The following is a 26,181-nucleotide window of genomic DNA, read 5'->3' on the forward strand; positions in this document are numbered from 1 at the left end:
TCAATGCTGTTGCTGTTGCCGCTGCTGTTGATGTTTTTCTCCAGTCCTTTTAGGTTACATCCAACTCTTCATGACCTCATTTAGGGTTTGGTTTTTTGGGCAAGGATCCTGAAGTGGCTGTCATTTCCTTTTACAGATGAGGAAACTGAGGTAAAGAGAGTTAAGTGACTTATCCAGGTTCACACAGATAATAAGTGTCTGAGGACAGATTTAAACTCAGAAAGATGAGTCTTCCTGACGTCAGACCCAGCATTCTATCCATTGTGCCACCTACCTGCCCTATATCTTTAACCTACACTTTAAAATATTTATTTGTTTATCTGTGATGATATAGAAGAATTGATTTGGATCTAACATACAACAACTCTCAATATTGCAAATGCTTTTCTTTGAATTTGATTTCTAGCTTTATTTAACAAGAGATTTATGTAATGTCCTTGTTCATCACCTCAATCCTACAGACTTGACCCATTCCAGAGATTATAGTAAAATGCCCACCCTACAGCGCAAAGACTTACTCGGGTGCCCAGTAGACTACCAGGAAGTTTCATCTAATAGAGAAACAAATACAGTATGAGTTTCCCTTTTCCTAGTTGATATGGCAGTAAAACTATAACCACACATTTATTCCTAAAGAAGAATAGTGTATTCCTATATTTATGAATATAATCAATTACAAACTATGTCCATTTTAAAGCCATATTGATTGCAGACTACTCTATGGAAGTATGAAATATTCAGCTTTCATTTTAATAAGAACGCTGAGTGCTGGGAATGTATATTCTCCTTACCCCAATATCCGTGCACTACTGGGGCTGACCATATATGTTATCCTCTACCTAGAAAGAGACTAACAAGAAAGTGAAATCTGTAAGGAAGATAGCTCAAAGGAGGCATGCCCTCTTTAACTTCCACACCCAAGAACTATGCCAAGGAGAACTGCCTCCATGGAAGAAGTCATCTTCAGAGCTATATAACTTTTTGTTTCAGACGATAATTCATACCCTTTGAAAAGGGCCCACTTATTTGAAAAGGGCTACTTCTGTAGCAACTTCCTTCACAAAACTACTACTTCCTTGAGGGGTTCTGTGACATTATTCCAGTTTGATATTTCAGTGTAGGTTTTAATATTATGTTGCTTGTGACAGTACCACAGTCTGCTGTATGTTCATAAGGTTCATTTAGAGAAGCAGTCCCCCAATTGACAAATGGTCAAGCGATAAGAATAGGCAGTTTTCAGATGAAGAAAAGAAAGTATCAACAGTTATGTGAAGTCCTCTAAATCAGTTTTGATTAAATTAAAACAACTCTGAGGTACCACCTCTGAGGTACCTATCAGATTGGCTAATACGACAAAAAAGGAAAATTATAAATGTTGGAGAGGATACGGGAAAATTGGGGCACTAATGCACTTGTGGTGGAATTGTGAACTAACCCAACCATTCTGGAGAACAATTTGGAACTATGCCCATACAGCAATCAAATTGTACATATGCTTTGCTCCAGTAATACCACTACTAGGTCTGTGTCCCAAAGAAATCACAGAAAAGGGGAAAGGATCTATATGTGCAGAAATATTTATAGCAGCTCTTTTTATGATGGTAAAAGGTTGGAAATTGAGGGGATGACTATTAATTGGGAAATGGCTGAACAAAGTGTGTTATACGAATAGAACAGAATGCTATTGTGCAATAAGAAATGATGAACAGGCAGATTTTAGAAAAATCTGGGAAGACCTGTACAAAGTGATGCAAAGGGAAATGAATAGAACCAGGAAAACACTGTACATAGTAACAGCAAGATTGTGAGATGATCCACTATGAATGACTTAGCTCTTCTCAGCAACACAAAGATCCAAGACAACTAATTACAAAGGATTCATGAAGGAAAATGTTATGCACATCAAGATAAAGAACTGATGGACTCTGAATGCAAATTAAGGCATATTTTTTTTACTTTATTTTTTAATTTTTTTTCTTTTTGGTTGGTTTCTCCTTTCACAACTATAACTACTATTGAAATGTGTTTTACATGAATGCTCATATATAACCTATATCACATTGCTTACCATTTTAGGAAGAAAGAAGGGGAGAAAAGGAGAAAAATTTGGAACTCAAAATCTTTTGAAATGAATACCAAATATTATCTTTACTTATAATTGGGAAAAAATAAAATACTATTACAGAAGCAGTCAACAAACATTCAAACAATGTTTTGTATGTGCCAGGCACTGTGATCAGCAATGGAGATACCAAGAAAGACCCACCCACCCCAAATAGCTTCTGCTCTCAAAGAGCTTTCATTGTAATAAGTGATACCATATGTAAATAAATAATTAGGCACATACAAGATATCTACAGAGTAGATGAAGATAATTCAAAATGGGAGGCTATGAGTAACTGGGGGGACTGGAAAGACTTCCTGAAGAGGGTAAAATTTTAATGTGTCCTTCTGGAAGCTAGGAATCATCTGAAAAAATATGATTGTTGCACTGAAATCACAAAGTGAGATACCACAGAGCTGAGAGTCTTGAACTTTTTCCCCATATTATTGGACCCCTTTGTCAGTCAAGTAAAACTTATGGACCACTTCTCAAAATAATGTTTTTAAATGCATGAAATAAAGTACATAGGACTGCAAAGGAAACTAATTATATTAAAAAGTTATCAAAATGTTTTTAAATAATTTCATGGGCCCTCCTTGGTATATAAAAAAAGAAGGAGGAAACCTGGGACAGAGTTTGGGGGAACATCCATGATTGGTGGGGCATGACATGGATGAAAAAGTAACAAAGGAGGCTGAGAAGGAACAGTCAGACCTATACAAGGTCAGCCAGAAGAGGGAAAGAGCAACATCACAAAAATCTAGAGAAGAAAGTACCCAGGAGAAAGTGATCAGTAGAGGCAATTGCGGCAGAGAAGTCAGGGATCAGAACTGAGAAAAAACCATTAGATCTGGCCATTAAGAGCTCACTGGGAACTTGGCGGAGAGCAATTTCCATTAAATGAGGAGGTCAGAAGCCAACTTGCAAAGTGTTTAGAAGCAAATGAAAGGAGATGAAGTAAAGGCACAGATTATAGGCAAATGAAAAATGGCCCCTTCTCTACCTGGGCATACACTGGCAGTATTTTCAGATCTTAATCTAGGAGCATTATGCTCTCCTACCATTTTTCTTCATAGCTTTATACAATTTGATGTTCAAACTAGGGAAATTAGAAATTTCCTCCAGGTCAAATAACTCCTGAAACCTATCCACAAATTTATTTTCCTTATCTAACCTAAATTTCATGACCCAGAGGATAATGGTAGTGTCTTTACACAGGTGGTCAAAGGTGGCAAGAAGCTCATCCAGGAAGGGGTGGGCATACACAACATCTGCAGCCAGGATATAGTCAAAATGGTTTGAAGACCTGGGGAAATTCTTCTCTAAGGCCATCCCCCAAGATAACTCCTTCACCTGAGGCTGATGTTTGCATTTCATTTTGGTATTTCGGAAAACATTATACTGAAGGTTCCCAAGTAAATTGGGCAAGTCTGTGGCAATCACTCGAGCACCTGTAACACAAAGAACAATGGTGAAAGTCACCCCTTCAGTAAGGGGTAAAATGGTCAAAAATCATACCCACAAACATCCAGAAGGACTATACTGACCCAATAGCTATTAAGACCCAAGGGCTCAAGTGTTCTAACAACGTACATTGAAATGAAAGCCCATTCACCAAATAAGTATTCAAGTAGCCATTTGACATTTCAAAATGTTGGACTTCCATAGTACTAATATATGGACTAAAAAATAAGTACTATTTAGCTAAGTTCTTTCCCTATGCACCACCTACAAGGCTGAGGGAAAGGATCCTATCAATGAATGGTATTAAAAGTAAGTGGTATTTCTCTTTTATGGAAATGGTCATGGAGGATGGGATGGGAAGGGGGAGTTAACCAGCAGTCTCAGGGGAGCAGATTCTTTGACAATTACCTACCTAAACAAAGACTACTAAATCTTACCAAAATGAATTCAAACTAGCACATTTAGGGGATCTATGTCTTGTTTTTGTCAAATGAGTGGACACAAATAAATTTATCTCAAAAGTTAGTGGTTTATGGGCAAAAATCAACATTAGGCAGCTAGATGGAAGAGTGGATAAAATGCTAGACTTGTGGTCAGTAAGACTTAAGTTCAAATATCTCCACTTACTAGCTGCATAACCCTTGGCAAGTCATCTTATTTTTAACAGCTGCAGTTTGCTTCATCTGTAGAGTGGAGATTCTAATAGCATCTACTTCACACAATGGTTGTATGAATTAAAAGAGATAATATATGTAAAGCATTCTGGAAACCTTAAAGCACTATGTAAACGTTGGCTATTACAAGTATTTCTCCCTATGCCAAGGAGGGACTCAGCTTTGGGCAAAGAATGTTGGTGCACACTAGATTCTTTGATCATGACTTTAATTAAGAATGTGATTTAGCCAGTTGGAAAGGTCCAGATTGCTAAGACCTGGGAGCCCTCTCAAGATTTTCTAGTGCCAGGTGTGTACTTCCAAAGATCACCAAAATCAAGACAGATCAATACCTATGCATACAAGAAAAAGGCTAACTTAAGGCAATCAAAATGGATTTTTTTAAGAGAAAAACTGAAACAGACTTAGGCATGTCTATAACACATGCAGGCAGATAAAAAAAAAAAAAGGAATCAGAACAAGGCAGTGGTAAAGGCAGAGTGAAAATGAACAAAAAAAAAACCATTCCAACTACAAATACCTAGAAATAAAAGCAAATTATGAGAAGATAAGCTCCATTCCCAACCCATTTGCATGGCTATTGAAACAGACGTTCCTTCAGAAGGAAGGAATTCAGTCCCCAGAAGGGAATGCACACCTATGTGGAGGGCATAAGAACTTGGCTGCCAGTCATATCATGTCAGAATCATCAACAGGCACAGGTTATGCCGGTCCCTAACTTCTTTCCCATCCTTCTACTTGCCAGATTTTTCAGGGAGTGCTTCCCCCTCACTGTTGGTTTATGATTTTTGTGACTTAACACAAGATGGCATATAATTATACCTTGACAAAACATTCTGAAGGAGTCATTAATACTTAACTTTTAAGCCAGTAGATCTTCCTGATGAAGCCTATTGAAAGAATTTGAAAAGCTAAAAATAAGTACACAATATATTTCCCCAGATGGTGATGGCCATTAATGTTGTCATTAGAGTCCCTAATTCTAGCCAATCAAAAGTACCCAACTTACCAAGTAAACTTGCTACTATTGAGACTAGTCCTGTCCCAGCCCCAATTTCAATTACATTTTTGTCAGCAAGATTATACTGCTTTGAATTGGTTTCCAGAAAGTGACAGAGAACAAGAGCCTGTGAGAGAGTGAAAAAAGGAAATATTGTGCTAGCAAATTATAACTGAAAATGAAACGTCTCCTTTTATCGACCTAGAAAATGTATTTTGCATGGGCTCTCTACCCAAGCATATATGCAACACTTCAGAATAATGTCACCCAAAAAAAAACATATTCTTATGAAATCAACCAATCATCTTAAGGAAAACTATAAACAAAAATATGAAATGTTCTAAAAACCTGAAGTTCAGTCATTTAGGTGCAATCAGGTCTCAAAAATGGAAGGAAGCAGGGAATAACTTTTACAAGCAATGGTTCTTTAGGATGAAAATAAGGAGTTACTACTGGTGAATTTTAATAGTGAGGTAGATTAGTGATTGCCCCCAAAATCATTTCCTTGAAGGTATGATGCTTTTTTAGAATACTATCAATGTCAGGACTGGGAATGAATTTATTTTTAACTATTTGACATGAACATAGTTTAGTATAAGAGGAGGAATTTTAATTTTCTACAAAGTACCTGCCATCCTGAAAAACTAAATATCTAAACAGTGCTTTCTGCCAGATCTTCAACCCAAAGCCAATAATCTTGAAAAACCAGAAATGGGACTGATATAAGCAATTTCCCAGTTGTGTAGTATCTCTCCTTTAGTGTTGTTTCTGTTACCAAGACAAAGTAGAGAATCATGGTACCCACTATCTTCCACTGAACATTCTACTATATAATAAGAAAGTCTCTTTTTGAACTGATAAAGATTGAAGCACATTATATTTCACTGTTTTTTGGTAGGAGGGTTTTTTGGTCTGTGTTTTCTCTCACAACATGACTAATATGGAAATACATTTTGCATGATTGCACATGTATAATCTATATCAAATTGTTTACCATCTTAGGGAGGAGAAACAGAAGGGATAAAGGAAGAGAATTCTGGAACTCTAAATTTTAAAAAAGTGTCAAAATTGGGGAAAAAAACAAAATATTGTATTCATAAAAAAGAAACCCTTCCCTGGAAAATAACTTAAATATTGAAAATAATACCGATGGCCAGACAACAGCACCATAGCAATCAGTGGCTTCTGTAATTCTTATCTCATGTCCAGCAAAATGAAAACCTTCCCAGGAAGTGGTTGTTATCAGAGATGGAAAAAAACATCTTGCCATGATCTCTGACACCACCTCTTTGTCTTCATTTTCTCCATTTTCCCCTGGAAGTAAAATGACAAGAGACAAAGAGAGTTTTATCAAGCTAATATATTAGATGAAGCTTCTTTTTTTGCTCCATAAAAAGGATATATATCTATAATTTTATAGACTGATAAGGAACCAAATGGGAAATTAGAAAGTATAGAGAGATACTAAATATAATCTTACCTAAAGTTACCTCCTTCACTTTTCTCTTAAATGCAATAAATATTGACCACCACCCCCAACTTGAACTAGTCTATGTGACAGTATGGATTATGAAAAGGGATTGTGCACATCATGGAGTCATTCTGATGACAAAACTGTTCATCACTAGTGCAGCCCTGTCAATCCATACCAAAAATTATTCACTTGCAACTTTCTAACCCTCAATCAAAGTATTCTAGCAGTAGAATGAATAATCTCAGCACTCATTGAGAATGAAATCTACTCACCTGGAATAAATTATCATCTTCCCTGAGTAAGCACATGAGAATATGCTATGGAGTATCACACAGAATTCAATCAGATATGTTAAATCTGCTCCCCTTGGGACATGACTGAATAATTTCTTCTAATTTCTCACTTTAATTTGAAAAATCATCCTGGCGTGGATGTTAGACCCAATGATTAACATTCAGTTTTTATTGAGTTATTTTCCTCAAGTGATAACTAACGATGACTAGAGACTATATCTGTAAATGTATTATGTATGCTTCTTCTATAGTATGGGACACAAGTGTCAAAAAATAGTATAAATAAATAGATTCTGTAAGGAGGCAGAGAAGTTAGTTCTCTATAGGATATGTTTTGACAGACATGAAAAGGCAGCCCTAACCAAAAACATGTCCCTACCAGACCCTGTCATAATCACATTTGTTAAGTGGATAACATTTGGGGCACCTTGGTGGCAGAGTAAATAGAGCCTGGAGTCAGGAAAACCTGAGTTCAAATCTAGCCTCAGACACTTACTAACTGTATGATCCTAGATAAGTCATTTAACCCTGTTTGCTTCAGTTTCCTCATCTGTAAAATGAGCTGGAGAAGGAAATGGCCAATCACTCCAATATCTTTGCCAAGAAAACCCCAAATGGAGTCCTGAAAAGTGGGACCCAACTGAAATGATTGAGCAACAACAACCAGATATATTCATATATGCATATGAGTATCTATAATACAGCGCAGCATTTATGGTGTCTCATGACTTGTAGAGACAAAGTGTATTTGCATAAATACAAAAATATGCAGTGGGCACTTGGATATGTGGGACTGGAGCTAGGAAAAATGATACTGATTCTAAAGAGACAGATTGTTGATTTAGAGTTGAGGAAAACCTTAGAGATCTTCTAGCACAGGGGATCTTAACCTTGGATCCATGAAGCAGTAAAGAACCTGTGGATATGTTCGGGGAGGGGAGAGAAAGAGGGTCAGTGAATTAGATGGGGACAATATTCGCTTCATTTTCACTAACCTCTAACTAAAATTTACACTTCCTTCAATTATTTAAAAAATATCATTCCGAGAAGGGTCCATAGGCTTCACTAGGCTAGCAAAATGGTCCATGACATCCCAAAAAAGAATAAGAATCCTTTCTAGTCCAACCCCCTCAATCTCACAGATTAGAAAACTGAGGATCAGAGAGGTTCAGTGATTTCACACAAGATCAGAAAGGTAGTAAATAGCAGAACCAGAATTTGAACCCATCTTCTATCCTGGTCATTTCAGTCATGTTCATATCTTCGTGATTCAATTTGGGGTTTTCTTGGCAGATTTGCCATTTCCTTCTCTAGGTTATTTTACAGATGAGGAAACTGAGGTACTTGCTCTGGGTCACACAGCTAGTAAGGATCTGTGGTTGGATTTGAACTCATTATGTCTTCCAGACTCCAAGCCTGGAATTCTATTCATTGTGCCACCTAGCTGCCCAAAAACACCACAATGGCACTAAAATAGAAGTGATTGATAAAGTCTTGTAACCAGCAAATTGATGGAATATTTGTTTTCCACAAACCTCTCCAACCTAAAGAAGACATGAAGTGGAAAGAACTTCTGTGTATAAGAGAAAGGGGAGTGTACCATAGTCAGACCAGTCATCTCCTCCAAGAATTTACTTTGGGCAGGGAAGCCAGCTTGGTCCCCATAACTCCTGTTCAAGGAGGTGGAGGATGCCCAGCCCCTTGGGATTGTGTACCTCCAATAGAAAAGGAGGAGCCAAAGAATGAGGAGAAAAAGCAGAGATAGGTGGGTGAAACTTCAAGATATAGACTGAACACTAAAGTCCAAGTGAGAAAAACTGAGTAAAAACCTTTCTCACAAACAAATAAAGCAACAAAGATGTTAATAAAGACAAAAGAAAGAATGGGTAAAAACTCAAATACAGGTCAGAATACAATGGATAAGTATTAAAGCATCATGCTATAAAGGAAACTTTAACCAACAGAAGAATTCTATGGAACTCCTCTGATATCATGAAGGAACAGGAAACCCTGGAATGGCACGAGAGAAAAGAAACTTAAAAAGAAGGCAAGAAATGTAATTTGGTCATAGGACTCAGTGCAGAATTTCAAGAAACAAGAGAGTATGGAATTTAGAAGACAAGGACAGAATCATATAGAATTTTTTAGTTAGAAGGGATTTGGGTAGCTATTAACTACCCAATATCTATCGTGAGGAACTCTCACTATAAAATATCCAACATGTGATGATCCATCCTCTAGACCTGAAGGCTTCCAATAGGTAAGGGGAATGTCGTCAACTCCTAAAGAAGCCTGTTTCACTTTTGGACAGTTCTAATAGGAAGTTTCCTTGTTTGTTTTCCTCAGCGTCTCTTCTAAATTTGCCTCTTTGATGCTTCTACACATTGCTTCTGGTTTTGCCTTCCAGGACAAAACAGAATCATCCTAATACTTCTTCCATATGACATGCCTTCAAATACTTGAAGTTATTAGAGTTAGACCAATGTCTACTACTATATATTACATAAGCCCATATTGGATATGCAACCTAAATTTTGAAGGTCATACCATTTTTAAAAATCAGAAGGAAACAATATCAGGCAATCATAGCAATGACGAAAAGACAATCTTAACCAAACAAGGAATAGAAGTAAATACAAAAGATTTTTCAAAATTATTTTCCTGAAATTCAAAAACTCTTGAAGCTAGGGCATGAAAAGAAAGCATCGACAGCCTCAACTTGCATCAAGTATCTTTAACCATTTAACAATGAAATCTCAATGCTCAAGTGATAAAAGGATATGAACAAACAAATCTCAAAATGAAAAATACAAACTATTAATAATCCCATGAAAGATTGCTCCAAGTCATAGAAAACTAAAGAAATGCACATCAAAACAACTCTAAGGTTTCACCTCACATCCAGCAAATTGGCAAAGCTTATAAAAGATAGAAATAGTGTTGAAAAAACTAAATAAATACAGGCAAATTCGATACACTATTGGTGGGGTTATGAATTGGCTCAACCGTTATAGAAATCAATTTGGAATTTTACTATGAAAATAACTAAAAAGTCTATACCCTTTAGCCCAGAGACGACACTGCTAAGTGCAAGGTCAAATATAGGAAGAAAGATCTTATACACACCAAAATATTTATAGCAGCAATTTTGAAGATAGAAAAGTACTAGAAACAAAACAGATACACTCTGATTGGAGTATGGTAAAATAAATTGTGGCATATGAAAATAATGGAATATTACTGTACTTTAGATGAACACGAAGAATACGTATATAAAGACAGAAGCGTGCAAAGACATATGAACTAATACAATGAAGTAAGAACCAATATCCAGGGACTAAAACAACGTAAACAGAAAGATGACAAAAACTCAAAATTAAACCCCGTGTAATTATAATCACAGTTGGCTGCCCCCACAAAGAAGTATTCCACCAAAAAAAAGAGATAAGAAAATTCACCTTTCTTTCTTCTTTACAGAAGTGATATGTTCTGGATGTATAATATTGCATATTTGTATGACTTGATTGATATATTGGTTAGTTTTATGTGGGTTTTTTTTTTTTTTTTGGTTTTCTGTCATAAGGAATGGCTCTTTGCATAGGGGCAGTGGAGAGCTATATTTGGAAACGAAGGTTGTGTTAAAACAAAAGATAATAATTGAAAAGGCCATATCCACACCATCACACTTATACTCTGGCTTCTACTTCTGACCTGAAACATAAGCTCCCTTCTTGGAAATCTCCAGCTGCTGACTGGTACACATTCATCTTATGTGACCCAGACCCAGAACCACCACACCACTTCCATTCATGTGTCCCCTTCTCTTTCAACCTAAATCATCCCCACTTTCCAACTTTAGCTCTTAAAGCAACTATCCAATCAATATTACCATTCTAAAATGAGCAAGTCAATCAATTACCCTCTTTTTCCAAACACCATTCACTTAGACTTCTGACAAAAACACTCCTCCTATATCGCTGCTCCCATATGGGTGTTGTCTTCCTCATTCGAATGAACTCTTTGAGGTTACAGAGAGCCTTGCTTCCTAGTATTTGTATCCTCCCCATTATGTAGCACAATACCCAGTACATGGCAAGCAAAATGCTCACTTCATTCATTCATTCATTCATTCATTGAATGTGTCTGTATTCAGAGAAGCAACATGGTATGGTGGGTAGATTGATGACCTTGAAACCAGCCTCTGATACATATTGTCTGTGTGACCCTGGTCAAGTCACTTAACTTAGTGACCTAAGTAATTCTCTAAGACTACAAGCTGTAGGAAAAGAAAGGACCCAACAGGAATCACCTTCACTGTTCAGCCTCCATTACCCTTTGGATAACAACTTCTATTCTCCATAGACTGTGGCATTTCAAGACTTGCAGCAACACAATACCCCAGGAGAGCACTGATATTAAAAAGTGGGATTTTTTTTCAGAGAGAAGTAGAAAGTAGGGGGAAATGGGCAGCTATTGTTGGTATGACCTTTTTCAAGGTCAGAGCCCTAACAAGGACTTCCTGCCAAGTTGGTTAATTGTCCAACCTCCTGTAAACCTAATACAATACTGTAGCCAAGACAGCCAATAGTATTCCATGGATACCCTACCATCACCACAGAACAAAGACCACCATCATTCACAGACCATAAAAGCATCGACTCAAAATAACAAAATGATATGCTTTAGCAACAGTCAACCCTTCCATTAAATTTCACTCCATTTTCCCCTGTACAATTGGCTGCATCCCCATTCAGGAAGCAGCTCTGACAGGCATCAGATAACATCTCTGACGTGCCTGATTTGACCTTTAGCTTTCATTTCACCATATCCACTTGTCAGTACTATGATTTTTCTGGCATCTTCTGCTCTTCCAGTTCTTTAGGGGAAAAGTGAGAACTTTAATTGCTTCCTTGACCTTTATCTGAACTTGTCCTCATAGGACCCTGTGCACACTCCTTCTGGATAGTGGCAGTGTTTTCACATGTCACCTAAGGTTTCAGGGATTAATAGAAGTTAGAGCACACTAAATCCCAAGTGCGGCACTAGGTTCTGAGTCTTTGATATAAAAAGTTTGTCAATGAACATTTGCAAAATAACCTCATGTCTCTGCCAATGCACTTTCCTATAAGGGCTGGTTAGATAAAGCTATACCACTGTCCTGATAGCTGCAGAGAGGATGACAAAACCTGCTACATTTTTTCAACTAAAAACCTCATTTAATACATATCATAATTTCTTTTCAAGTATGGCCATTTTGTGTTCCTTTGCCTCTATGGGGAAAATGGGAAATAAGTGGAGACATTTCCATGTAGATGCAATACATTTATAAGCTACATAATACTCACAAAATTTAAGGTCAATATATTTGATTTCCCAAAACAAGATACAGGATATGCACCCATCAGTGGGCCAAAGCTGCTTACCATATAAAGTGATTCAAAATAACTTTTACAACCAGGAGGGACAAGTTATGTTTTATATGGAAAACATTATAATACTTAGAATTCATAAGCTATAGGCAGGTTGAATAAAACTTAATTGACAATGGTTCATATTCATGTTCCTTTTTGCATTTAAATGCTATCATGAATACTATAGACATTCCATAAGAAGTCATCCTTGTAAAAATAATTAGCCTATTAACAGCATGAGACCAGAGTGGGTTGGTCTTTAGTTCTTTACTACAATGTGTCTTGGAATCACTTATGGGATTAGAAAATGACAAAGCTCCTTTCTCTTTTCTGAATAAAAGTTTTAAGCCTTTATTTTCCTTTATTCTGTCACAGTGAGATTTTTAAGGTTCCTTTGCTTTTATTTCTTATAAGGACAGCATTTTGGTTCATATCCTTTGGTCCCAACTGAAGCCAGAAAGACAATTCTAGGGACTGGGAATTTCTAAAAATTAAAATGTAATCTACAAATTAGAAGTCGAACTTTATCCTCCCAAAGCAGCAGGAAAACCATATTGAATGATCAATCAGCTTTTTGGCACTCTCTCAGGACAAATGACTTTTCCATGAATTAGTTTGTCTTCTGCTTTTAATTCAGATACAATTTTCTTTGACAATGAATGGTATGAAACGAATGGAATTCTACTGTCATTTTTGAGCGGGAATTACTTTTCTACTTAAAATGTCCTTTTGCTGCCTGTGGTTAGGCCTCTGGAAATAAGTAAGCTAGGACTGCAAATCCAGCTTACACACTGAATCTGTTACCTCCGCTATCTCACATTGCCTTCACTATCCTCCAGACTAGAATCATCCTGATTTCTGACATCTAAGCAAAAGATACTGCCTCAAATCTGAAATATCATGTTATCTCAAAAAATAAATCCTTCTCTAACATAGGGGTTCTGGAAAGAGCAGACAAGGAATTAAAATATAATAAAATATGTATAAAATATAATAGGATTACTGCATTATAACATGGATTTCATGGATTTCTTTGGTTAATACATTACATTAATTATTTGTGACAGCACATTTTATTAATGTAATGAAGTCTTAGAAACCTGAGACTTTATGCCAGCTCTCTGCTATTAAATCTTTTCCAAGAGGTGAGAAAAGACTACCAGGTGCTCCTGTTTTCCTGAGAATTAGAGGGGGTTTGTACATGAAGTGAAAATTAGCAGGTTTTACCACATTATGAAGATGATTTTCTTGAGTGGAAAATTAAAGAGTGTTCTATAGTGAACTCACTTCCTTTGTTTGGTTTCAGCAAGTCTTCATGTATGGGGGCCCTGTCTACTGCTTCTTATTTCTATTGTAGGCCAACAAAAACATGGACTTACAGAAGGTTCAGTTCACAGAAATGCCTCCGTAACTTTACCTCAATTCTCTGTCTGATATACATTTAAACAAGTCTTGAAAGGCCATCACAAGTGAATTCAAGCTTCCATTTGGAGACTCTCAGAGAAATCTGGGTCTGTGCAAAATTCAAAGTGAAACCCCTCTAGGTGATGAAAGAAGCTGTCACTCAGTGGGGACATCTATTTGAGGATGAATGTCATGTGCCTCTTGCAAAAGCCTGGAGATAAAAAGTCAGCATTTGAGATCACAGGCCAACCTGAAAGATAAAACCCTGAATTCCTTAGTAATGTCAAAGTCTCAGGCCTTTCTTTCTCAAACAATTCATGAAGTTATTCCACAAAAATTTCTGTCTTAAGCTCTGTTCAGCTTCACCAACTACTTAGTAGCTGTTCTAATTTAACAAAGACCAAAGCACTTTGCTTGGAATGTAGTAAGTACTTCATAAACATTTCTTGACTGACTGACTGACCAAATGACACTATCTTTAAAAGCATATAGAAGGTAATGTTACAGCTAATGAGTGTCTAAGGCCATATTTGAACTCATGAAGTTGAATCTTCCTGACTCCAGCACTAGTACTCTATCTACTATGCCACCTAGTTGTCCAAATAGAAAGATAGGGATTAGCTAAAATTTGAGTATCAACTAAATTAGACAGTTAATTTTTTTCAAATAACATTTTTTTAAAAAGAACTTTTCATTACATTGCTACAGTTTACCTTACCTGTGTCTTAGAATCTTACCTTGGAACAAGCATTTAAAGTAAATATCTCCCTCTAAGGAAGAGAATCTGTTATTTTTCAATATATTTTAAATATTCTTTTTAGATGAATAGATTTACTCAGCAAGTATATGTACTATAGTGACTTGGCTCACAGAATTTATCTTACCATCCCTCAAATGTGAGATATTCCTTCCTGATATATCAGTAAAGCTTTATTTTGTTTGTGTCACCAGCACTTAGCACAGTGACTAACACACTGAAGGAAGGTGAGGAGGAAGTCTGAGGGAAGATGGAGCAAGGGAGATTTGTGAGTTTATTAGTGTAGGGGAAGCCTAGTGGGGAAAATCCCTCGACCAGTGAAGATCAGAAACTGCTCATAAATTACAGTCTTGGAAAGTTACCTTAAATATTGAGAGATTATTGAGCAGGGACACACGTTCAGTATTGTAAGAGGCAGGCTTTGAACCAAAGTCTTCTTTACTCCAAGGCCATCTCTCTAAGCACGTGGCCAGGTTTCCTCTTACCTAGGAGCTAGTAAGGGCTTAAGAAATGCTTGTTGAAATGAAATGAATTCAACTACATTGCAAGTTACTCAGTCAACATTCTCTTTCTTCTAAAAAGGAAAGATCATTATTGAAATTTCATCTTTTACAAATTCTAGGTGGACCCATAAATATTTCACTTTCAGAAATGTTTACAAGTCAACACAAACTCAAGATTCTTGAAACCTCACAAAACGATCTTTTTACACTTTGTTCTTTTTCATATGATACCCCTGAGAAGAAAATTATTGTGGATCCTGTCTGTAAGTTATAGTTATTCAAAAGCATGGAAACGCTGAAACTCACCAGATTACCCATGATGAATATATATTAGATCCAATGACGGTCTATTAAGATAGAGAACATGCATGACTTCATCATAGTACCATATCAGATATGCTGTATAGAGGTTATTGAATGTTGGCAAGATGTAGTGGGTTTGGGGGATTTGTAGTAGTCATGAATGACAGTTAATGCATCAAGGAACATAGACAACAGTCTATCAATATGGTGCCAGAAACTGAGAGTTCAGAAAATACACAGCACAAATTAGCTTTGTTTGACTATGCAAATTATACAGGAATGTCATACAGGTTTTGGTTTGTGGTGGACAGGAGATAAAACACATTTTAGTTAATTGAAAAAATTAATTTTTTTAAAAAGAAAGTACACAGCATCCAGCATAGGGCACAACTTTGATATGTGTAGAAGCAGCAGTATTTTGTAAGGTCACATGGCTCATGGGTTGCTTTAAGAATGATACAGGAGTCCTGGTGGCACATGGAGCTAAAAAGTTTGCTGATCCTTGTCCAAGAATAAGATATTGAGTGTAACAGAACTAGGGCAGGAAAAGTCAACTGCTTTAGTACTTAAAAATACTTCATGTTCTTCTAAATAGAAGCCTTTCCAAACTAACTTCACCTGGCTGCAATCATTCTAACTGAAATTATGATGGATGCCCATTGGAGAATGGCTAAATGGAATACTATTGCCCTATAAGAAATTATAAAGAAGAGAGTTTCAGAGAAATTTGGTAAGACTGACGCAAAGTGAAGTGAGCAGAACCAAGGGAACAATTTATACTTTAACAACAACATGGTAAAGACAAATAACTTTGAAAGACTTAAGAACTCTAATCAATACAGTGACTAACCATGATTCTAAAAGAGGACTCATGCTCAAACACGCTACCCACCCACCCAGATAGAAAGATGATAGACTAAGGATGCATATGGGTGTATGTGCATACACATATATATGGAGATGAACAATGTAGGAATTTGTTGACAATGCATATTTATTATGAGAAATATTTTTTTCCTTATTTTTCAGTAGTTGGGGGAGGTAGGGAAGGAGAGAACTGATTGTGTTCATAGAAAAAATAAAATTAATTTTTAATTTTTAAAATCTCATATCTTAGTATGATACCTGTATACCTTTTAATAATTATATTTGCTACATATACTTGAGCAATTTTTAAAAAATCTTTATTCATATTGGATTCCCTGTCCCAAACTTACATTGTTTTATACTTCTTTTGTAAGTTTTCAAAGTGCTGTGTACACAGTGCTCAGTAACTACCATTAATGACTAAGAAAATGATGTTCATATTTCAATGATATTCATGATATCCATGGAAATTTGGAGTAATTCAAGTAGGTTCGATGGGAGATTTCCTGAAGTTGTTGGAAGTTTCCAACACGATACCCCAAATCACATTCAAATAATCCAAGCAGGTCAACATTGAACATTTAACCAGCTGTCCTGGTCAGAGGAAGACCTCCTGACCAAGGCAGATCCACCAGATGTGAAAGACAGACGAAAGAAGGAAAAAACCAGTTTCAGTTCCTAGAAGTATTCCATACAATGATAGGGAGGACAGTGAATTCGAACTAATCATCCCCATTAATGATATGGAGAAAAGGCTGGTATGATTGCTCTGTACACTCATGTCAATCACAGCGCTGTGTGGCTGTCCTTTTAATCTCAAGATGTTGATGACTGTGTGGGCATAGCAATATTATGTGTTTCCATGCAACCACAGTTGATATCTTCACCAAACATGGGATCAATTCCAAAGACACTGTGCTGGAAACAGAATTCAAAATTAAAATTCTCACTGCTTCTGGAAGGCAAATCATTAAGATCATAAGAGCCCATATCTAGAGTGAAAGAGGACCTCAGGCCATCTAGTCTACCTCCCTCATTTTACAAATGAGAAAACTGAGAACCAGGGCAATTATGTGATTTACTCAATGTCACACATGTAACAAGTATCTGAAATAGAATTTTAATTGCAGTCTCTGAATCCAGAGTGAATTCTATTTTCTATTATATGACCATGTTACATAGTTGCCATAAATCAGTCTAAAAGAAAGGCCAACATTCATAAGGGTAAAGTGACTGTGGGTGGGAGTGATGGGTCTGGATATATGAGTCTGCTGGTATAGGGAACTCCTAGACAGAAAATCCTCTCAATCAAAGTATTTCTACAACTGCTCTTCAGTTGAGAAGTTTATGGCCCAGAACACTGAGAACATCAGGAAATAAGAAAGACTTGAGTTCAAATTCAGTCTCAGATAAATTTCTCTGAAACTCTCCTCTTTAATTTCTTATAGAGCAATAGTATTCCATTTAGCCATTCTCCAATGGGCATCCATCATAATTTCAGTTAGAATGATTGCAGCCAGGTGAAGTTAGTTTGGAAAGGCTTCTATTTAGAAGAACATGAAGTACTTTTAAGTACTAAAGCAGTTGACTTTTCCTGCCCTAGTTCTGTTACACTCAATATCTTATTCTTGGACAGGGATCTAGCTATGTGACCCTGAGCTTGTCACTTAAGTTCTATTTGCCTCAGTTGCCTCATCTGTAAAATAGGGATAATAAAAGTATCTACTTTTCAGAGTTATTGTGACGATCAAATGAGGTAATTGCAAAAGTACTTACCACAGTACCTGGCACAGAGTAAGTACTGTTTAAATGATGGTTACTGTTACCATTCGATCATGGTCACAGAACTTCCCATCTACCAAATATACATTTACTCTATTATGTGCATTTGTTATATAATGCACATATATAATATATTAATATATTTGTGAAGCTACTCACTATATTTCTAAGGCTACTCTTTCCCATTCCCATTCACACTGGTGGGTTCAGTCCTCAGGGGGACAATTATTAACCATGGTATCAAAAGTAGACCTATACTCCTAAAGCCCTAGCTCATGAGCCCCACAATGGCGAGATTGTATTTAATCGCCAACTAGTAGATATAATTAGAACAAAGAGAAGGCAATTACTAATATAACATGGTAAAATACTATAAAATTTTCTTGCCCCCCTCAAAAAAACCCCTAGAACATGCTTTCTCATAAATACATACAGAGTCCATCATGAACCTGGGCAATCTTCCTACAGCCAATTCCAAGCTTCCCTCCCCATACAACCAGGGAAACTTTTTCTCATATTATAAGGGGATAATAGGGCACTGACCCACTTCCACACTTAGTTTCATATATTAACACTATATTACCTCTGTCACGTGTCCCTTACTTTCTGAGATTCAGCTGAGCTGGGGAGGAGGAGAGTCTTTAGATGTTTGAATACATGCAAATTTATTTTCATGCTGACCTTTTTAACCTGTCTGTGCATTTTTACATAAACCATTTTCTATACATGATAATTTAGTCTCAATCTTTTTATTAAAACTTAACTTACTCTTGTAATTTATAAGCATGAGCCTATTTATTAATAATTAAAATAACAAAATATTGAAAAGTCACACATTTAGTATGTTAAATATGTATAAGTATATATTAAAATATAATAATATATTATATATTATAGTTAAATATATTTATATTTACTATTTTTTTATAGTTTGTGCTTCCAGTATACCTTATATCAGTATAGGATACCAGTATCATTGATGCTTTGGAAATAGACATTAAGTATTAAATCTAAAAATGACTATAGTAATGCTAGACATAAGATAGATATGCTAAAAGACTCTTTCCATTCTGACTTCCAACTCAACTGAGACTGCTCTCTCCAAAGTTGCCAGTTATCTCTTGATTGCCAAATCTCATGATCTCCTCTCAGACTCACCCTTCTTGACCTCTCTGCTGCTTACTGGATACTCTCTCTTAACTAGGTTTTCATAATTCTATTTTTTCTTGACTCTTCTCCTATTTGGCTGTTTCTTCTCAGGATCCTTTGCTGTATTACCATCATGTCATCTTCTATCATATTCCCTAAATATGGATATTCCCTAAGGTTCTGCCTCGGGCCCTCTTATCTTATCTCTCTATACTCTCTCTTGGAGACCTCATCCATCCTCTCCCATGGGTTTACTTATCTCTATGATGATGATTCATTGACATATACATCCAGTCCCAGTTTCTCCCTACCCCCCAAGCTCCAGTCTCCTGATACCAGGTGTTTATTGGATGTTTGAAACTGGATGTCCTGAAGAAGCCTCACACTCATATCCAAAAGAGAACTCATTATCTTTTCTCCCAAGCCCATCCTTTTTCCAAACTTTCCTGATTTCTGTCAAAGACACCACAGTTCTTCTAGTCTCCCAGGTTTGGAACGCTGCAATACAAACTTTCCTCTGTTCCTTACACAAGATACTCCAAATCCTGCCTCCATGACTTTGCCCTGGCCCTCTCCCATGCTTTGAAAGCACTGCCACTTCATCTTGACCTCAGAAATTCCCTCTCTGCCTTCAAGATACAGCTCAAGCACTGTCTTCTATAGACTTCCCTGATCCCCCCCAACTGATGGTGTCCTGCCTCCCTACCTATCTCATATTTATTTGTTTATTCTCTATATATTTAACCTGAATAATTACATATGCATGTGTGTCATGTGTGTATACTTATATATGTGTACATACATAAAAATACGTATATATTACGTGTATATATTCTACATACACATGTACTTGTTGCCTCTAAATAGAATATAAGATCTTGGCAACCATGCTTGTCTTATTCTTTGTATTTGGGTCCCCAACACCAGCACAATACATTCCCAGTACTTAGCACAGGCAGCAGACAATGAACGAATGAATGCTTCTTGATCATTATAGAGAGGTAGCTTGGTGACTCAGTAGATAAACCACTGAGTCTGGGGTCAGGAAGGCCTAAGTTTAAAACTGGCCTCACACACTTACAAGATGTGTGACACTGGGCAAATCACTTAACTTCTGTTGGCCTCAGTTTCCCCAGTTGTAAAATAGGAATAGTAACAATGCCTACCTCTCAGAGTTGTTTTGAGGATGAAATGAGATAATATTTGTAAAACACTTAGTACATAGTAGGCTCTATATAAATGCTTATTCCCTTCTGTCACCCAATTTCTCTCCCACCCCAGCCACAGCTGACTGACAATGGCTACTACTTAATAAATGTTTGTTCTTTGTCATCAATGAAATTAGTAAATATTCCAAAGATCAAAATTACGTACTTCCAATCACTATCTTTTTAGCATCAATCAAGAAATATCATGAAATATCTTCACAAAAGGCTTCATTTTTCTTTCCTTTCTCAATGGATAGAGGGGGGAAAAGTAAAAGGGAGAGAATTTGGAACAGAAAACAAAATAAAACTGAACTCTAAAAAAGAAATCGAATGAAAGTGAAGCATTATTTACCTCCTTGAGCTTCGGCTTCCATTATTTCATCTGTTAATAAATTACTGTATTGCGATTTCATTTCCATTCTGTAGACTAAATGAGATATCATACAATGAGTTTATTGAAATAGCAAGTCATTGAAAATTAATACTGAACATTTAAGTTTATTCAATATCCTCTTATTTCTAGTATAATGCACAAAAAAAGAGGTTAAATTAAAATTGCGAATTATTATCTAGAAAAGATTTTTTAATCCAAACAGGTTTTGTCCCATAGAAATATGGCTTTTAAAAAAGAGGAGCCAACAAATCTAGACATTTTAGAAGTTCTTGGTGGGAAGGTTAACAAACATAGCATTCACAACAAACCTCCACAGAGAGTTATCATCTTTGTGTTGAGTAGTGAAATAAAAGCCCTATAAATAGAAGCACTAAAAAGTCAGTAGAGAGAGGATTGCTGTTTTCAGATTAGTGAAACCACAAGATCAGCTTCAACATAAGTTTGCTTCATGACAGTCAAATAAAACTGTCCTTTACCTCTACTTATCCATTCCTGTAGAATGCTAGGTAGCAAACATCTCAATGTGCAAATGTTTTATTTAATAGCATATACTTGCTCTAAGTTTTCTCTCTCTCTCTCTCTCTCTCTCTCTCTCTCTCTCTCTCTCTCTCTCTCTCTCTCTCTCTCTCTCTCTCTCTCTCTCTCTCTCTCTGTCTCTCTCTCTCTCTGTCTCTCTCTCTCTCTTCCACTCACTCTCCCCCTCCCTCTGCCCTTCCCTCTCTCTCTTCCTTCCCTCTCCCATTCTTTCCTTCTCCTTCTCCCCCTCTTCCTTTCCCTCTTCACATTTACACACACACACACACACACACACACACACACACACACACACACATTCTACTGGATAAAGACTTCAGAACCAAAAATATTTTTTGTTTCTCAAACCTAGCATACAACATGAACAAATGCAATATTTTAACACTCACTGGAACTTCAGAACTTATTGATTTACTACTTTCCATCTCAAACTTGGGTCTGTAACAAGTTTGAATTCTACTACCTTGCAGTGATATAGCACCACCTTTCTCCTGAAAACTTCAAATCCATCCACACAGCTACCTTCCTGTTCACAGCATCCCTGTAAGTTAAATTGGAGACAGGAATGATCCTCCCTACATTTCATAGACAAGGACATAAGAGTGGTTAAATTACAGACATATCTAGGGTTACACAGTTAATCAGTGCAGAACTGGGACTCCTAGTTCCCTGGTCAGGGCCCTTTCCAGTAAACAAAGTGGTCTCCGTTTACTGTAAATTTGCATTAAGCCTACTGCTTATTGATCTGGTGGTAAGTCTAAACATACCCAAATGTTTCAGTCATGTTTTCCTGAAGGCACAGAGGATCGTCCACAGCTTCTTCTTTTTTTCCTGATGAGACCACTGATTACCCCTGAGAGAGCAACCCTAAAACGAGCTAGTACTGTAAAAAGTTGGCAAGGAGACCTCAGAGAAGGGATTAAGGATCCTGACAGCTGCAGCTGGCTTCCTCTGGCTGCACAGTACTGAAGGCCTGGAACATCTACAAATATGAGAACAACCACTGGACATTACATAAGGAAGGAGTAGCGCAGAATTATGACACGTCTTCCTTTAATTCTCCAAACATTAATTATATGCCTACTACCTGCAAAGCACTATGATAGACCTTAGGGATCAAAGATCTTTCAGTTTAGGGTTGCATGGAGGGGAGGGCAACATGTTCACAAATAATGATAAGATTATTTAAAGAAGGATTAAGTGTATGAAACCAAGGGATCATGGGTTTAGAGCTGGAAGGCATCTGGAAGATCATCTACTTCAATCCTTTCATTTTACAGCTCAGAAAATTAAGGACCAGAGAGGTGGCCAAAGGTCACTCAGGTAGTAAGTGGCAGACATGGAATTTGAAGCAAGGTTCTCTGACTCCAAAACCAGTATTCTTTCCACAGTTCGTACTTCTATGTATCAAACATGGTATATGTGTGTGTGTGTGTATGTACCTATAGGTATATATATATATATATATATATATATATATATATACCTATATGTGTGTATGTATGTATATATGTGTGTATAAATATATACATATATAAATATATGTGTGTATGTATGTATATGTGTGTATGTATAGATATGTAGGCAATTTGCATAATATATTTGTTGTTCATTTGTTTCAGTCATGTCAGACTCTTCATGACTGCTATTTGGAGCTTCCTTGGCAAAGATATTGGAGTGATTTGCCACTCTTTCTCCAATTCTTTTTATAGATGAAGAAATTAAGGCAAACAGGGTTAAGTGACTTGCCTAGAGTTACAGAGCTAGTAAGTGCCCAAGGCCTGATTTGAACTCAGGAGTGGGGACTTCTCCAGTTGTCCCAGATGGCTCCAGAGGAAAAGTAAGGTTGATGATTTTGTACAGCCCTCTTCCACTTAAATCCAATTCATTTGCAAGTCATGGCATCACCTTCCTGATGTCACAGTCCTCTGTGAGGACAGAGGACAGACAAGAACCTAAACTCAGGAAGGTGAGTCTTTTTGACTCCAGGCCTGGCACCTTATCCACTGTACTACCTCACTGCCTACATAATATATGCATCTATATTATAGATAGATATGCATCTATGATATGTGTGTATATGTGTGATAGGCAATGGGGAATCATTTGATAAGCACAGGAGCCCTAGGAGTGACAGCACCCCCTACATTACAAGTATTGCTTCCTGAACAGACCTCACAAGCCCTCATCTATGGATATAATTCCTGCAAAGAAGGGATCAGATTTCCTCACCAGTTGCCACCAACTACTACCTACTAGGCAGGGAAGCTAGCCTAAATGAAGCAACAAGGTGTCCTGGGAGAGCAACAGAAGGTAGGTAGTATGCACCAGGCAGATCAGGCCACCACTACCACCATCTTGAACATTATTTCCACTCAGACGCCGATGGAGAAAGCCCAGGACCTTGAACCCAATAACCTGGGAACGGCAATGCTTCTAGCCCAGTGTTCTAGCCAAAATCCTAGGAAGCATCTCCTGTGGAGATGAAACCTGACAACTCCTTCCAGCGCAACAGTCACATCTACTGAACACCAAGAAATCTTGTCACCTAAGTCTTTGGCACCATGAAATGGTTCAGCATCAGAAACTGGTATGAATTTATCAGTGAAAGTAACATTAAAAAAGGAGCATTACTATCTGGTTTGCTGCTGTACTCTGAGGACTATGGGAACTTTTTACATGACTTGCATCTGAAACCTCCCATGTTTCTCTTGAGCTCCTTGAAAGCTGGGATTGTAGCATTTTTCTATTTGTATCCCAGCACTTAACATAATGCTTGCACACAGTAAGTATTCACTGAAGATTTTTGAATAAGGAAATGATCTGATAAGACCTTTACTTTAGAAAACATGCTTTGTCAGATGCAGCAATGAAAGACTGAAGGGGACAGAAACTAGAGTTGGACAGATAGATTAGGAGGCTGTTATAAGAGACCAGATGACAGGTAGTGAGGGCCTGAACTAAGGTGAGGACAGTAGAAATCCAAAGGAGGAAGAGTTGAGAGAGGGAGTTTGGAGAATCGAGATGATAGTGGGTGGGGAGAGGGAATAAGGAAGAAGAGTTAATAGATATGACTGGAAGAATCGGCCTGAGTGATTGGAAGACTGATACCATTGTTAGCAAGTATTTAGAACCTCCCTTCCACCCACCCAGAAGTTCTGAATCAGAGAGATCAGTGAAACACCAGGGAAGAAAAGGGAAGCATATAAAATCACCCAGACCTCAAGCATCCCCAGTGTTTTTTTCCTCTGACCTTGAAGAGATTTCTGGGCCATGATTCCAGGCAATTATTTTCATGCTTCTAGTGGCAGGGTTGGCCATGGCTGATGAACATTCATTGCTTGATACTACTGAGGCTGTATTGATACTGCCTTAGTACAATCACTCATAAACAGATCCTGATGAACTGTGGTAGCTGATACCAGGAGTGCAAATGAGGCAGAGGAGCTGAGAATATAAAATGGATTAAAGGCCATTGGCAAAAAAAAAGAGACTGAATGGGACTGACAGCTTCCATAAGAGATGGGCTAGAGACCATTCCCAATTAGGACTTCGCCTATTTTGTTCATTGGCATAGCCAATATTGGGAGAATTTCTTCCCACTATCCCACCACCTATGTAAACTCCTTCCCCTAATTGTCTCTCCATGCATGCCTCAGGAGAAGGGAAGGTTGGGAGGAGGACGAAATAAGGCAAGAGTGTATTTGAGCCAATTCAAGCTAGCTCTAGAGAACCAAATATTAAATTTTGGAAATTAATAAATGTTACAAAGCAGGGCTTGATTTATTGTTTCGCTAATTTATTGTATTGTTTCTATATTTAAGAAAGTGATGGGGAAATGTTAATAATGCAGATTAATCTTAAAAGTGTGTCATGAATAACTCTTTTTTTTCTGGAGAGTGGGTGGCTAAATGTTTTGCAGCAGACTACAAGGCAGGGCATTGCAGTGAAGCAGTTTCTTTATAGTTCTTCTCAGACAGTTCTTTTTACCAATATTCACTCTAGGGTATCTTAATGAATTACCTGGTCACAAAAAAGTTGATCATCTGAGTCTATGAATCAGGTTGCCTATCAAGAACAGGTTTCACCAATGGGGGAGGAAGGGGCACAGTGCCCCTGAGAAAGCCATGTCAAGATTTTCACCATTGTCACATTTCAAAGAGTGGATTCTTTTTTCCCATGTTAAATTCTGAATCAGGCTAGCAGAGCACAGGAGCCCTATGGCCTCTTGGAGCAACCTTCCAAGCTTGAAGGTGAGCGCTCTCTAGTGAGCAACAGTGACAATGCAGCCATTTGGGAAACAGCCTGGGCGGTCACAGTGGAGAAGCCCATTGTTACTTGTTTGACAGTAGCACCACCGGGTGACCAAAATGTTTAATACACTCTCCAGCTGATAATTTCTTATTTAAGAAGTTTGACAGAGCAGGCATCAGAATTAAACAAAAGTATTCTCTGCTGTGGAATTTATTAAAGATAGGCCAAGTCTGTGTGGAGAAGGAAAATAATAATGCTGCTTATAGAAGATTTAGGAGTAGAAATCTACAAGGTACTTCAGAAGGCAGGAAGGGATGAATTAAGTTTAATATAGTTAATTAACTCCCCTTAGTTTTCATAGTGTTTACAGTACTTCTAGATTCAAACAGCCACGTTGCTGCACATTCATTATTTTGAGAAGTCCTATAGGTTTGCCATGAAAATGATGCTCGTAAAACATCTCTCCAAATAGCAGTGGTCTCCTAGAAGCTAACTGAAAAGTTAACGGTTCAGTCATTTATATACTCAGTATTTCATGTTCCCTATTTGCCAAGAACTGGGCTAATGCCTTGGGATATATATTTTTTAAAAATCAAAAGCATAGTC

At 37.3% G+C, this 26,181-nt stretch overlaps 1 protein-coding gene across 1 annotated transcript; it reads right to left on the reverse strand.

Moving 5' to 3' along the window:
- Positions 1–1,951: 1,951 nt before the first annotated feature.
- On the reverse strand, positions 1,952–22,267 carry LOC140511242 (protein-lysine methyltransferase METTL21E-like). Its single transcript, XM_072620274.1, has 5 exons — positions 22,089–22,267; positions 20,746–20,820; positions 6,390–6,556; positions 5,252–5,369; positions 1,952–3,555 (listed from the first exon to the last, which is right to left on the reverse strand). The coding sequence occupies exons 2-5, from the start codon at positions 20,810–20,812 to the stop codon at positions 3,152–3,154; spliced, it is 756 nt and encodes a 251-aa protein (XP_072476375.1). The 5' UTR covers positions 20,813–20,820; positions 22,089–22,267; the 3' UTR covers positions 1,952–3,151.
- Positions 22,268–26,181: the final 3,914 nt, after the last annotated feature.

Source organism: Notamacropus eugenii, chromosome 6, assembly GCF_028372415.1.
Source record: "Notamacropus eugenii isolate mMacEug1 chromosome 6, mMacEug1.pri_v2, whole genome shotgun sequence".
Taxonomy (NCBI): domain Eukaryota; kingdom Metazoa; phylum Chordata; class Mammalia; order Diprotodontia; family Macropodidae; genus Notamacropus; species Notamacropus eugenii.